This window comes from Semicossyphus pulcher, unplaced genomic scaffold, assembly GCF_022749685.1.
Source record: "Semicossyphus pulcher isolate SPU_LCO1_2020_fin unplaced genomic scaffold, fSemPul1.0.p SCAF_13, whole genome shotgun sequence".
Taxonomy (NCBI): domain Eukaryota; kingdom Metazoa; phylum Chordata; class Actinopteri; order Labriformes; family Labridae; genus Semicossyphus; species Semicossyphus pulcher.
The window spans coordinates 2,208,514-2,221,285 of NW_027211637.1; the positions used below are offsets into that span (position 1 = coordinate 2,208,514).

General features: G+C 42.7%; 1 protein-coding gene across 2 annotated transcripts in view; it reads left to right on the plus strand.

Annotated features, from left to right (window-relative positions):
• LOC138589733 (DENN domain-containing protein 2D-like) overlaps positions 1-10,575 on the plus strand; it is a 31,219-nt gene extending 20,644 nt beyond the window's left edge. For both annotated transcript variants that reach the window (XM_069660155.1, XM_069660156.1), the window contains 11 exons: positions 447-622; positions 2,330-2,442; positions 2,538-2,607; positions 2,706-2,783; positions 4,194-4,334; positions 6,406-6,554; positions 7,151-7,322; positions 7,422-7,472; positions 8,423-8,504; positions 9,171-9,416; positions 10,258-10,575. In XM_069660155.1, coding sequence (XP_069516256.1) covers positions 447-622; positions 2,330-2,442; positions 2,538-2,607; positions 2,706-2,783; positions 4,194-4,334; positions 6,406-6,554; positions 7,151-7,322; positions 7,422-7,472; positions 8,423-8,504; positions 9,171-9,416; positions 10,258-10,322 — 1,343 coding nt within the window. In that variant the 3' untranslated portion in view covers positions 10,323-10,575. The remainder of the gene's footprint in view (positions 1-446; positions 623-2,329; positions 2,443-2,537; positions 2,608-2,705; positions 2,784-4,193; positions 4,335-6,405; positions 6,555-7,150; positions 7,323-7,421; positions 7,473-8,422; positions 8,505-9,170; positions 9,417-10,257) is intronic.
• Positions 10,576-12,772: the final 2,197 nt, after the last annotated feature.

Below are 12,772 nucleotides of genomic sequence, written 5' to 3' on the forward strand. Positions count from 1 at the left end.
CAATGGGTTTCAAGATTGCTCTTTATGTAGCTCTTATAGCAAAAATAACAGGCACTTGGAATATAATTAAATAAATACGCCTCCTTTCAGTCTGAAAGTTGTGAAGAGAGTAAGAGAAATGCATATTATCCAGCCACGGAGGTGTAAGAAGTAAATTCAAGCACTGACATTGAGGCAGGTACATTTCAATTGGTTGGAGGTTGTTGCAGACAAAAAAAGACTAGAGCAGAAATCTGAGCCTGAGTAGGGACTGTGTTAGTGTGAGTGCAGGTTTTGAGGGGGAGAAGTGTGGGACTCCGTGCTATTAGACGGTGTAAATGTTGGGCCACCTCAGACACCTTTCAATTCTCTTTCTCCTCCACAGCTGCGAGTGCCATGCCACAGACCTTTAGTGAGTCAAACTGTGATATGAGTGTTTTTGTAACCCTGGTCATGTTTCTGTGCAGGAGTCAAAGAACCGGAGCCTGCCGAGCCTCCGGGCCCCGCGGCGGCAGACGATGCCTCGCGGCAGCACCGGTACGTCAGCGGTCAGTACTTCTTCGAGTATCTGGTGGTGGTCAGCCTCAAGAAGAACAAAGACAGCGGCAACTATGAACCTCAGATCACCTACCAGTTCCCCAAGGTCAGTGTGATGCTGGAATACAAACTGAAACCTTGAACGGCACCAGGTCTTTTCTCTGCTCCTGGAAAATGGTGTCATTCTGACTTGTGGTTTATAATCAGCCGGTCACAAAGGTTTTAATTCAAGCTGACCAAAGGAGGAGGTTGCACATTTAAATATCATGAATTTACTCTGTGTGCCGGTCAGGACGTCCGGCTGGGAAGGTCCTGTGTGGTGTTTTATATATCCTGAAGAGACAACGAATGAAAGAGGAAAAGGCAGCGAGCTGACATAAACATTACAGGAGGCAGATTATGTAGCCCAGTACAAAAACACTTCAACAGCTCAAGAATCAGAGACAGACTCTTTAACTCTGGTTCTTCATCTGCCCATATTATTGGCCGTTACGGGCCTGTCACAATCTTAGCGTTATTGGAATATACACCGATCAGCCATAACATAATGACCACTGACAGGTGAAGTGAAACACCTTAATTATCTCGTTACAATGGCCTCTGTCAGCGGGTGGGACATGTTAAGCAGCAAGTGAACATTTTGTCCTGGAAGTTGACGTGTTGGAAGCAGGAAAGATGGGTAAGTGTGAGGATGTGAGCGACTTTGACAAGGAGCAGACTGTGATGGTTCGACGACTCTGTCAGAGCGTCTCCAAACCTTGTGGGGCGGTCCCGGTCAGCAGGGGTCAGAACCTACCAAAAGTGGTCCAAAGAAGGAGAACCAGTGAACCTTCGACAGGGTCCTGATGCACATGGGGAGTGAAGGCTGGCCCGTGTGGTCCGATCCAACAGAAGAGCTACTGAAGCTCAAACTGCTGAAAGAGTTGCCCCACCTCGCAACTTACAGGACTTGCAGGATCTGCTGCTGACGTCTTGGAGCCAGATACCGCAGCACACCTTCAGAGGTCTAGAGGAGTCCATGCCTCGACGGGTCAGGGCTGTTGCGGTGGCAAAAGGGGAGCTACACAAAATTAGGCAGGTGGTTATAATGGGCAGCGGTTTAGCTCAGCGGTTAGATCGGCGGCCACATACAGAGGCTGCAGTCCTCGATGCGGCGGCCCGGGTTCAACTCCCGCCCTCGGTCCTTTGCGCCGTGTCATCCCCCACTCTCTTCCCCTGTTTTAAACACTGTCCACTGTCCTCTCAATAAAAGCATGAAAGGCCCAAAAAGAGAAAAAAAAGAAAAAATTAAACCTTTCAAAAACAAAATAAAAAAGGCAGGTGGTCATAATGTTACGGCTGATGGCCTGGCGTAGACGGCAACTCAGTCTCTAGGGACTTGGCTTGGGAACCGGAGGGCGGCCGGTTCAAGTCCTGGTATGGACCAAGCGTGGAATTGGAGCTGGTAGCTGGAGAGGGGCCTGCTCCTTTCCTGGGCTCCGTCGAGGTGTCCTTGAGCAAGGCACTGAATCTGACATCTCTCCATTAGTGCCTGTCCGATGTCTGATGGGTCATCTGAGTACATTAGCATTAGCATTAGCATAGACCTCAGTGCACAAAACGGCTCACTTTCATTCCAGCTCAAAAGTTCATGTAACAGGAATCAGTGATTTCCTCGCCTCCAAAGTCTGTTTTGGTTTTAGTCTCCAAAATCTCACATCCGTTGATTTCTAGTTCCTACATTATATATAACATATGTGAAAAAAAAACTCTTTTTTTCTAAAGAACAGGTGTGTGTGTGTGTGTGTGTGTGTGTGTGTTTATTTCCTTTCAGAGAGACGGGATGGTGAGATATCAGAAGGAGGAGGAGGAGAAGACGCTGAAGGCGATCACTCTCTTTTGTTTCCCAGAGGGCATCAACTGGGCTCCTCTGACAGAATACCACAGGTACACCTGCTCCTCTGTCTGCTGTTGAGCCACTTTAATAACTTTCATTCCTGTTTTCAGTTTTTTGTACATCAGAGTTTTCTGTGTGTTTGCAGCGAGACGTTCTCCTTCGTTCTGACTGAGATCGACGGCAGCAGGAGAAACGGATACTGCAGGAGGTTACTGGTCAGTGTGAAGGCTGAACGTGTCGTCGGTCTGTCATAGGTTAGAGGTGATTTCCCAAAGCTCACTAGTTTTTCTCTCCTTTCACTCTCTGCCTGCAGCCTGGAGGGAAAGGAGCTCGACCCCCCGAGGCGTACTGCATCATCAGCTCGCTGGCTTGTTTCGGCCTCTTCTCAAAGGTGAGTCCTCGTCTTGTTCTCCTTCTTCTCTCCTTCTGTGTGTCTTTCAGCTCATATTCTTAATGTGCCTGAGTGTTTCTCTGTCTCTCTACGAACCTTCTACTTTATAAATATAAACCTTCAAAGAGGAGTCCTGTTTTTGTAGCTTTAAGCTCTAAAAAACGCCACACTCAGCCGTGCAGTTCGTCCCTGCTGCTCCTTTATTCATCAACCTGTTCATCCTGTTTCTAAATATAGAGTCACACCTTTGATCACCTGTGGTTTACAGCTGACAGACTCTTTACTGAGCCAGTCAGACTTTGGAAATAAGACTTGCCAAATATAAAATATATAAATATGTATCTGTATATTAAACAAGCTCTATGGTGACTGTGACAGAACAATAAGTGTGCCAAGGGCGTCTCACCGTGTGTTGATTGGTATCTGGGAGGCACACCTGTGTCAGGTGGTTCCATGTGTTTAGTGATGTGTCACTGACTCTAAATGCAGCTTGAAGGTCAGCGGGAGGAAAACGTGGCAGTAAATAAATGATTATCTGAATTAGAGCTGCACAAACTCTGGAGCCACGTCCTTTGAGGGTCTCATTAACCCGGGCAAAGTTTACGTCTTATATAAGTGTCACTGCTGCAGGCATGACTTTTTACTGTTTAAGCTTTGAACAACAAATACATGAAAAAATAAAAGCAAGCAGCAATGATCGGAGGGCCGCAGATTCTAAGGAGGAGTCGGGGTGGAAGAGGTCAGAGAGGTTCTGTGGAGAGATGCAGGACCTGACCAGGAGCCGGTGAAGGTGTATGAAGGTGGGGGTGGTGCGGGTCAGAACCCTGGCAATCACAGTTTTTAGAGCACCAGACCCGATGCAGCTGATCTGAGAGAGTGAGAGGGTTTTGTAAACCACATGTCAGTCCTGGTGTTCATTTTGGTTTTTGCTGCACAAACAGTTTTTGTGGGGAAAAACAAGAAGAATGATTTTACTCCTGGCAGTGAGAATACGGATGGAAAACATCACATGACCTTCATGTTGGGAAATAATGAAATGAAGAGACGAAATAATCCATCCATCATCTATACCATATCCCAGCTCTTATTGGGTGAGAGGCGGGGTTACACCTGGACTGATCACCAGTCAATCACAGAGACGGACAACCTTTCACACTCACATTCACACCTACGGGCACTTTAGAGTCACCAATGAACCTAACCAGCACGTGTTTGGACGGTGGGAGGAAGCCGGAGACCCTGAGGGAACCCACGCATGCACCTTTTTGTAATAATCTTAAAATTATAATGTAAAGTTGAACCTTTAGAAAGCATCGTCCTGTTTGTATCCAGTTGGAGAAGTCATAAAGAGTTCTTTTAGTGTCTGTTTGGTGCTGTGTCCTGACTCTGTGCTCTCCTGTGTGTTTGCAGATCTTTGACGAGGTGGAGAAGCGGCGGCAGATCTCGATGGCCATGATCTACCCATTCATGCAGAAGCTGCGGGAGGCTCCATTCCCAGCTCCGGGAAACACTGTGGAGATTAAGAGCTTCATTCCTGAGTCGGGCACTGAGGTCAGAGCAGGCTTGTATTTTCACATCTCTGGTCCTGTGGTATCACGGTTTCCAAAAAGTTCTTCACACAAGTCTAAGGATATGCTGACATCTCTCTAACGGGTTTAGTGCAACCACAGTTTCTCTTCTACGTTTCAGCCTAAAAAAGACCTCAAAGTTAATCTTTCTGATATCTAGACAGGAGACTTGTCAGAGATTTCAGTCTTAAAATATGCCTGCAGGAGGAATCTCCCTCCATGGTAATCTGGAGGATTTCCCAACAACATGCAGTCAGCTGGACTTCAGCCAAACTGCATCAAGGAAACATGAGTTTAGTGACTCAAGAGGAAAACATTAAGCAGACACGCTGGAAGTCATTACAGCAGAGGGGACAGACTTATTGTTAGCAGAGGACAGAGAAAGTCCCTGATTCGTCAGAGCAGATAACCATTCAGAGGTAGATGTTTCATTACTAACACTCCTGTTTACGATAAAATGCTTGAAGAATCTGCTGCTTTATTATGGTCATTTTTATTCTACGAACATCATTGTGATTATGATTTTGATCAAAGACGCTCAGGCATTTAAACATCGGCGGATCAATAACCGTTAAAAACTGACCAATCAGAAAAGATTGAGATGATGACATCTGATGATGTTTGTCCTGTTGTGCGGCTTCCAGGAGGCGTGTCCTCTGAAGCAGGGACCAATCAGGAGAGTGGAACAACTTTAAGATGTTATATTTATGATTTGATTAAGGTGTAGTTGCTTTGCAGGGACATTAGTCAGGCTACTAAACAACGGCAGAAAACCACGATGGTAGCAACATTTGTTTTGTGATATTTAACAGAATGTGCTGCATTTTCCCAAAACACCACAGAGATATTTAAAGTCTTACAGGACTTCTTTTGGTATTTTTAAACCTATTTTTATGTCTGTTGGGGTCTAAATGACTCACAGGTACACAAAGTTTTGGAACTGCTTCAGTAGATTTTCTCAGCCGGCAGCAGTGAAACAGGCTGCATCGTAATGCTCGATCATTTAAAGGTCGTCCACTAAAAGTTCTTGTTGTTTCCACTGACAGGCTCAGATTGTTATTCTAAGTGTGTGACAACATGACAGAAAGGATCCTGAAAGAGATAGACCTGTTTGTTACAGAGGACACAAACGTGACATCGATCTCTTCAAACACACCAGACTCCATTGAGACATTTTACCTTGCAGAACACACTAATCTCTGAGTAGTTTGTGTGTGTTATTGTGGGATTCACAGATATAATGTTGGATCTGAACTTACCCTTTATAACACCAAGTCATGCAGTGATAATTGGAGCTGCATGCAGGGGAAGGAATTGCAATAAAATCCATTGGAATATATTTCTGTAATTTTCTCAGATCATCTGAATAAGTTGCTAAATTTGCTACTTGTTGCTTTATGGAAAATAAAGTTGCTAAAGGATCTGAAGGGTTGATTAATCTTGCAAGAAAGTTGCAGAGTTGGCAACACTGCTGACTGTCACATGTGAGGAAGAGGAGGTTGTGGGTGGATCTTGCAACAGGACATATGCAGCATTTAAAAACATATCGAAAACATCTTTGGAACGTTTTTTTGGCCTTTCACATTTTTAAGTGACTTTACAAAAAAAAGTTGCTTATAAAAATCCAACATGGCAACCCTGAGATATCTGTAACCCAGTGAGAAGCTGCAGGTGGGTGTGTTTGTGTGGAGCTGTCTGAACACGCCCTGCGTTACTTAACCTTTACCTCAGAGCAGAAACCCAACACTTCACCATCAGGCCGCAGACCGTGTTTCAACAGCTCACAGTTACTCAGAATTCTCTGCTGCCGACACTGTTTGAGCTGCAGTCACTGCGCCCTGAAGGACAAAGACAAGCTGCTCTCGATATGTGAAGACTCTTTTAAGCACACAAACGATGTACAGTGGAAGAAATAAATCATGAAACTAACCCGCCCCTCCTCCCCTCCTTCAGTAAATAGAGCCTCCTCATTCAGACAGTGTTGTGGTCTGCGCTGTCAGCTGACGGATGATGCTGGAGCTGCGTCTGACATGTTTGTTGTGTCTCTCCGACAGATCATCAGTCTGACTCGGCCCCTGGACTCCTGGCTCGAACACGTGAACTTCGGCACGCTGTTCGGCTGCCTGAAAGACGAGGAGGTGCTGCTGGTGTTTGCAGCCGCCGTGCTGGAGAGACGCATCGTCTTCATCGCTGATGAGCTGGGGTATGACGCACCTGTGCAGTTATTTACCCTTAAAATGTAGAAAGAAGACAGCGGGGAATAAAACGGATATCTATGTCATGTTGTCATAGAGGAAGAATGTCAACAGATGGTGGAATAAAAGAGTTCATATATCTGTTTGTGCCATCTAGAGGCTGCTGTCCAGTATGATTTGAGCTCTCTCTTAAGTTTGTATGTGTACAATAGACTTTTCAAAATCCACATCTTGATAAGAGAAACTCTTTCATTCCTAGTTTTACCTTCTTTCTATTAAATGCAAACTCACTGTGTGTGTTTGAAGGTTTTAGAGCTCATTAACAGGCGTAAGTCCACTTTTCCCTGGTAGGCTTTTAATGACACAATCTCCAGGAAGTTTAGATTTATGTATTTATTTTTGTACGATTATCTATCCCTTTAATGTTTTATAAGCCCTGTATCAGACATGTTACAGTGTCACATCACGGAGGTTGGTTTGAAAAGGAGAGTCTGTTGTGGTGACAATGAAAAACCAGTGTAAAAGTCATTTGCATTAAATAAGTTTGCATACTAGAAACCAGAGGAAGAACTGTTCTGATGTGAGCTGTGCTCTCTGTCTGCAGCACGTTGTCTCAGATCATTCACGCAGTAGCAGCGCTGCTTTACCCTTTCACCTGGCAGCACACACTCATCTCCATCGTCCCCGAGATCCTGATTGACGTGGTGATGGCTCCGACCCCGTACCTGCTGGGAGTGCAGAAACACCTGCTGGACCTGGTCACCGACCAGGGGGATGTGAGTCATCATGGAAAACACAACAAAACGAAAACATCTTTTTAAAGCATTTTGTTTGTTTGTTTGTATAATTAATGTGATCTCTTCTTTCTGTAACAGCTGCTGGTGGTCGACCTATCTGAGGAGAAAAAGGAGACCTTCATTGTTTCAGTAAGTGTTGCATCAACACAAATCTCTATTCACAGATTCTACATAAAAATCTGCAGGCGCTTGGCCAGCTGTTAGTACGGGAAGTGTCCTGGTTTCTGTCTATAGTATGTTTGTACTCCGAGTAGTGATGACGTATTGTAACGAGCCGACTCACCAAGATCTCCCCTCCTCTCGATGTTAATTGGACCGGAGTCCGTTATTGTGGCGAGAAAACATGTTGTCACAGTGATTCAAAAAGAGAGCGCCATCACCTGTTGAAAACGGAAGACAGCAGGCCTGTCCGGTCATTCACACTAAAACCGTCACAGTATCGCACATCAGCAGGCAGCGGGGTATGCAGGACAAACCGCGTGGAGAGCAAAAGCAGGCGGAACGTAATCCACCGTGATGACATCCCAGCTCCCATCGGCAGTCAGCTGATGACGATTTAGCTTCTTATTAATCTCTATAAACAGACATCTGCTTGTGAGTTCAGAAAGCCATTCAGCGTTTAGATTTCCTGACTTCCCTGAATGCATCATAAATGATGGCTCCGCCCTCCGTCTCATGTTAAAGTAGTGTTCTTCTCCTCTTGAGGACAGACCTGACAAAGCTTCATGTTGTTCCTAATCTGCATCATGATGTTGTTCTTTCAGCAAACTGAAGAGCCGTTAATTAAAGTCGATCACAAGAAAATCTGTTTCTGTTTGGGCTTCATCCCGCTGCAGTAAGCCAGAGTGCAGCCTCTGTGTAACTTCCTGTTTACAGTGAGACTGAGACTCAGCACAAGTCCATATCGCTAATCTCTGACTGAACCAGAATGCCCGACATGCTCGCTGCTTCTCCCAGATGATAGCCGCTGGATTCTGAGATTGCATCAACACAGATTTTTTGTTAAATAATCTTTTCTTCATCAGTTAAAACTTTTTAATCCACAACAAAAAACATTTGTGTAAATCTTCTTTTCCCAGATTGGTGATGAAAGCTCAATTCTGCCCCCGAAGCTGCAGGCTGAAATACTGGAGGCTCTGAGTCACAGACAAAAAGCATCAAGTAAGTCAATAAAAACAAACACGTGTTTCAGTTAAGCCCTTTTTACACAGGACAAGAGTTACCTAGGGACCTCAACAACAATGAGTGACGCCTGTATATAACTTCATTTCATTGACAGTATCCCCTGAGCATGATAGAAAGGCTCCACATAGCTTTCTCTTCCTACAATAACAATAAGAGGATGCCACTTTTAAACTGATAAGCCTATCGAGAGATACAGACATGCTGTGTTCAGCACCCTGCTAAGAATGTCCTATAACTCATTGCGCTTGCTCTTTTTGTGAGTCTGTCTTCATGCTGTGTAGCGACATTAGTTTGCTGAATTTGCACCTTATATCCTGTCACAACTTTAATTTATAGCAGCCTGTGCAAACTCCATAATTGTCGACTGAGATAGAGGCAGAAATAAGGTGCATAGACAGCAACAAAACATGCAGCAAAAATGTGCAAAATATGCAATCACAGAAATGTGCATTAGCATGGGACTTAGAATCACATGAGCTCTGTATTTGGTGAAATAAGGTGGGCAGTTTTTTCTACAAGTTGTAGACATGGCAAATTCACATGGGAGAAAAAGAACAGATAACCTTGGCATTTATTACAAATGAGGTATGGGCTCTTAAAAGAGAAATACTCATCCTCAATGTCTTCTGTGCTTTCTCTCAGCGGTGGAGGAGCTGAACCGGGTGGTGTCCGAAGCCTTCCTGCATTTCTTTGTAAGAATAGTCGGCCATTACGCCTCGTATGTGAAATACAGTCGAGGTGCAGCGGCGGGGGTATTTGAAAAGAGGAGTTTCTACAAGGCCATCGAGTCCAAAACCACCCGACACTTTGTCAAGAAGTTCATCCAGACGCAGATGTTTGACCTGTTTATCCAGGAGGTGGAGCAGCAGCAGCCTGGACCGCAGCAAGGTGACGACTGCAAACACATCACACACCAAAAACACACACTAAATAATCCAGGTCAAATGTCTGACTCAGGATTGTTATTCTAAGTGCCTGACAACATTACAGAAAGGGTTCCTACAGAGACAGACCTTTTTAACAAAGAGGAAGAGGATTTTTTAACCAGAAACCGCTTTTTCATCTTTCTCTTCAAAGCCACCAGACTCCATTGACAAAAACAGTGATTTTACCTCATAGAACAGGAGTTGCTGGTGTGCCGCTTCCTCGTTTGGTTCGATTGTTTGCATTACTGTGTGTGGCACAAATATTGTTTTTGATCCAAACTAACATTTAACAACACACAAAACAACAGTAACTAAAAGGTCAAGGCAGCAGCAGAGCAGCAACTCCTGTGTTCTGTGAGGTAAAATTACTGATTTTGTCAGTGGAGTCTGGTGGTTTTATAGAGAGCGATATAACGGCTGTTTCTGGTTAAAACAAAAGGGGGTTGTGCTATAACAAAAAGGTCTGTCTCTGTAGGGATCCTTTTTGTAATGTTGTCAGACACTTAGAAACACAATCTGAGCCTCTCATTTGCAAAAAGCAAGCACTTTTAGTAGACGTACCTTTACGTTGCAAACGTTACAACTCATTTTGCTCTCTGCAGGCATGCGACTGCAGTAAACTGGTTTTGCACAGCCTTACTGCAGCTATTTTATACAAATAATTAGACTTAAATGTAGAAAAAAACAACTCAAAAATCTAATGTTTACATTAGTTACTTAGTCTTGTACCTGAAGCTCATGTTGAAACATCTTGTTGTTGTTTTTTTTACTGTGCACTGATTCTCTTTCCTTTTGTCCTGCAGGAATATTTCACAAAAAGATCCTTGAATACCAGGAGAAGAAGAAAAGGGAGAAGAGGAAACACTAGCTGTGAGCATGGGAGCCTGTGTGTATATATGTAGAGGAGTACATAGGAGAAGATGTGAATGTTGCACTGTGTGTTTTTATGTCCTGTGTTGGTTTTAAATAATTAATGTGTGTGAATTACTGTACGGCTATGTTGCTGCTACTCTGTGAAACACTGGCAGAACGAGAGACTTCAGCTCCACGTGTTGGCCGCAGTCTGTCGCTGACGAGCAGGAAATCATTTCAAATAAAGACTAGTTTTTTAAGTCAACATACCTGCAGTCTCTGATTTTATGTTAACTTTGTCCTTTCTTCAGGTCTTTCTTTTTAGTCACTCAAAAATCTAAAACCGCCTTTATTTTATCTGAGCAGAAACGCAGTAAACTCGCAGAGAAATCCAGTTCTTTGTTCTGTTTAGCTGTTAACCAAACCTTTGATAAAACGGGTAAACTGTCATCTGTACAGTCACGCTAGAAGAAGTTGTTCTTGCACACCATAATTTTCCTACACCTTCAATGTTTGTTATCACTGTGTCCCAAGCAGGAAAAAACATTCTTAGGCCCATGCAAAGGTCATGGAAAAGAACTCTCAAAACATTAGATAAAAGCCTACCAGATGTTTAATTAAAAACAAGTCATTTAAGTTTTGATCATTTTACAAAATTATCCACAATCTTGTTGCTCCTCTAATGACAGCTTTTCCAGAGTTTCCATTAACCACAATGCACTAAACATAAAGTAATCAACCTAAATTTTAAAGTATGTTTTTTTAAATGCAATCTTTTAGTCTTGTATGATGTTTATTTCCTGTACCTCTGTCTGAATCGGAGCATTTGACCCTGAAATTCTTTGAAATACTCTGCCCAGCTTCTAATGATGAAATTTAGCTACCTAGCTAACTCTGGGACAGTCAGTTACTTTGAAACCTAATACAAATACAAAAGGACATAATTATGATAAACGTGCTAAATTACCTTAACACACATTTGCCAATAGTATTGCAACAGTATAGGCCAGGGGTCAGGAACCTTTGCCATTAAAGGAGCCATTTTTACTCGTCCCTCCCCCAAACAATCTGTCTGGAGCCGCAAAACACATGAACAATGAAACAGAGGTTTTTACAATATTACATAAATAATTATTAGTATTACAATATATTTACAATAAAGGTAACGCAGCCTATTAGGTCAAAGCCTGTTCACATTACTAATAGATCTCACTGCACATTCATTGATCACTTCACACATGACGACTCTCCATTGGGCGATTTTCTGATTGTTACTTTAACCTTAACCTTTTTTTATTTGACATTCAAGACTAGCCAAGCCAGTGAGACTCATAACTAGCCACTGGTAAGACTAGAAAGGGGCCGTTGATACAAGGTATGATGGCACATTTAAGTTAACAAATTACAGATAATAATTTGGTGTATAGGCTGCAGACTTTTAAGAGTTAGTGAATGTAAAAAGGTTTTCATTTCTGGCAGAGCTGCAGGGAGCCTCTGAAGAGGGGCAAAAGAGCTGCATGCGGCTCCGGAGCCTCGGGTTCCCTACCCCTGGTATAGGCCCTATACTTAGGAAGTCTATTAAGTTACTTTGAATATATTTTCATAGTTGCTATTATTTACATTTGTTAAACCCTTTAGGCGCTGACCTACTTTTATAATTATTTTATTAACCTGCAGACATTATAGACTGCTGTTGGGGGTTAGTTTTGATCTGTTTACAGTGGAAGTCCTTTTGGATCGTGTCAAGGAAGATCTATCATCACAGTTTTGGGATGACAAAACATAAAGAAGCGACTTCTAACATTAAGACAGAATGGGGGAAAGAAGAGGAGCAACAAGTTACAATAAGCAGAAGAGAATTTAAAATTCACAAAATCAGTCCAGTTTCATGCAGTCATGCGCCTTTAGGCTGGTTTTTAGATAATAAGCTGTTAAATTAATTTACCATATGTTTATGACATGATGAATTTAGCATGAATAACACTAACAAACCGTTCTTGATGGAACTGATGAGCCTAGATAGACACTGTCCAGATACGTATTATTTATGTACAGTAAACCAATATCCTTCTAAATTAGTCAATTTATTTACTTTCTTGTTTTATTCTTGTCAGCTCCTGAACATCTATTTCTATTACCTGATTACAACTGTAATACTGTGTAGTCGATCATACTTTACAGCATTTAAAGCAACAAATTATCTGACCTCATTCGTGCTATGTAGGGTTATCGTATTTGCATTAGTAACAGGATGTCCTTAATACTCCAGTGTGTCCCCTGTGGCAGGTACAAAAAAGAACATGTTACACAAACAGAAACTTGACCTCTCACAAATACAGAAGAAGCGCTATATGGTAAATTTCAGATACATACATTTAGGAAGGTTTAATCAAATTATGAAAGTTATTACGTTTATTTTCATCCAGTTTTTTCATTCATATTTTTTTATTAATCCAATAATTTTTT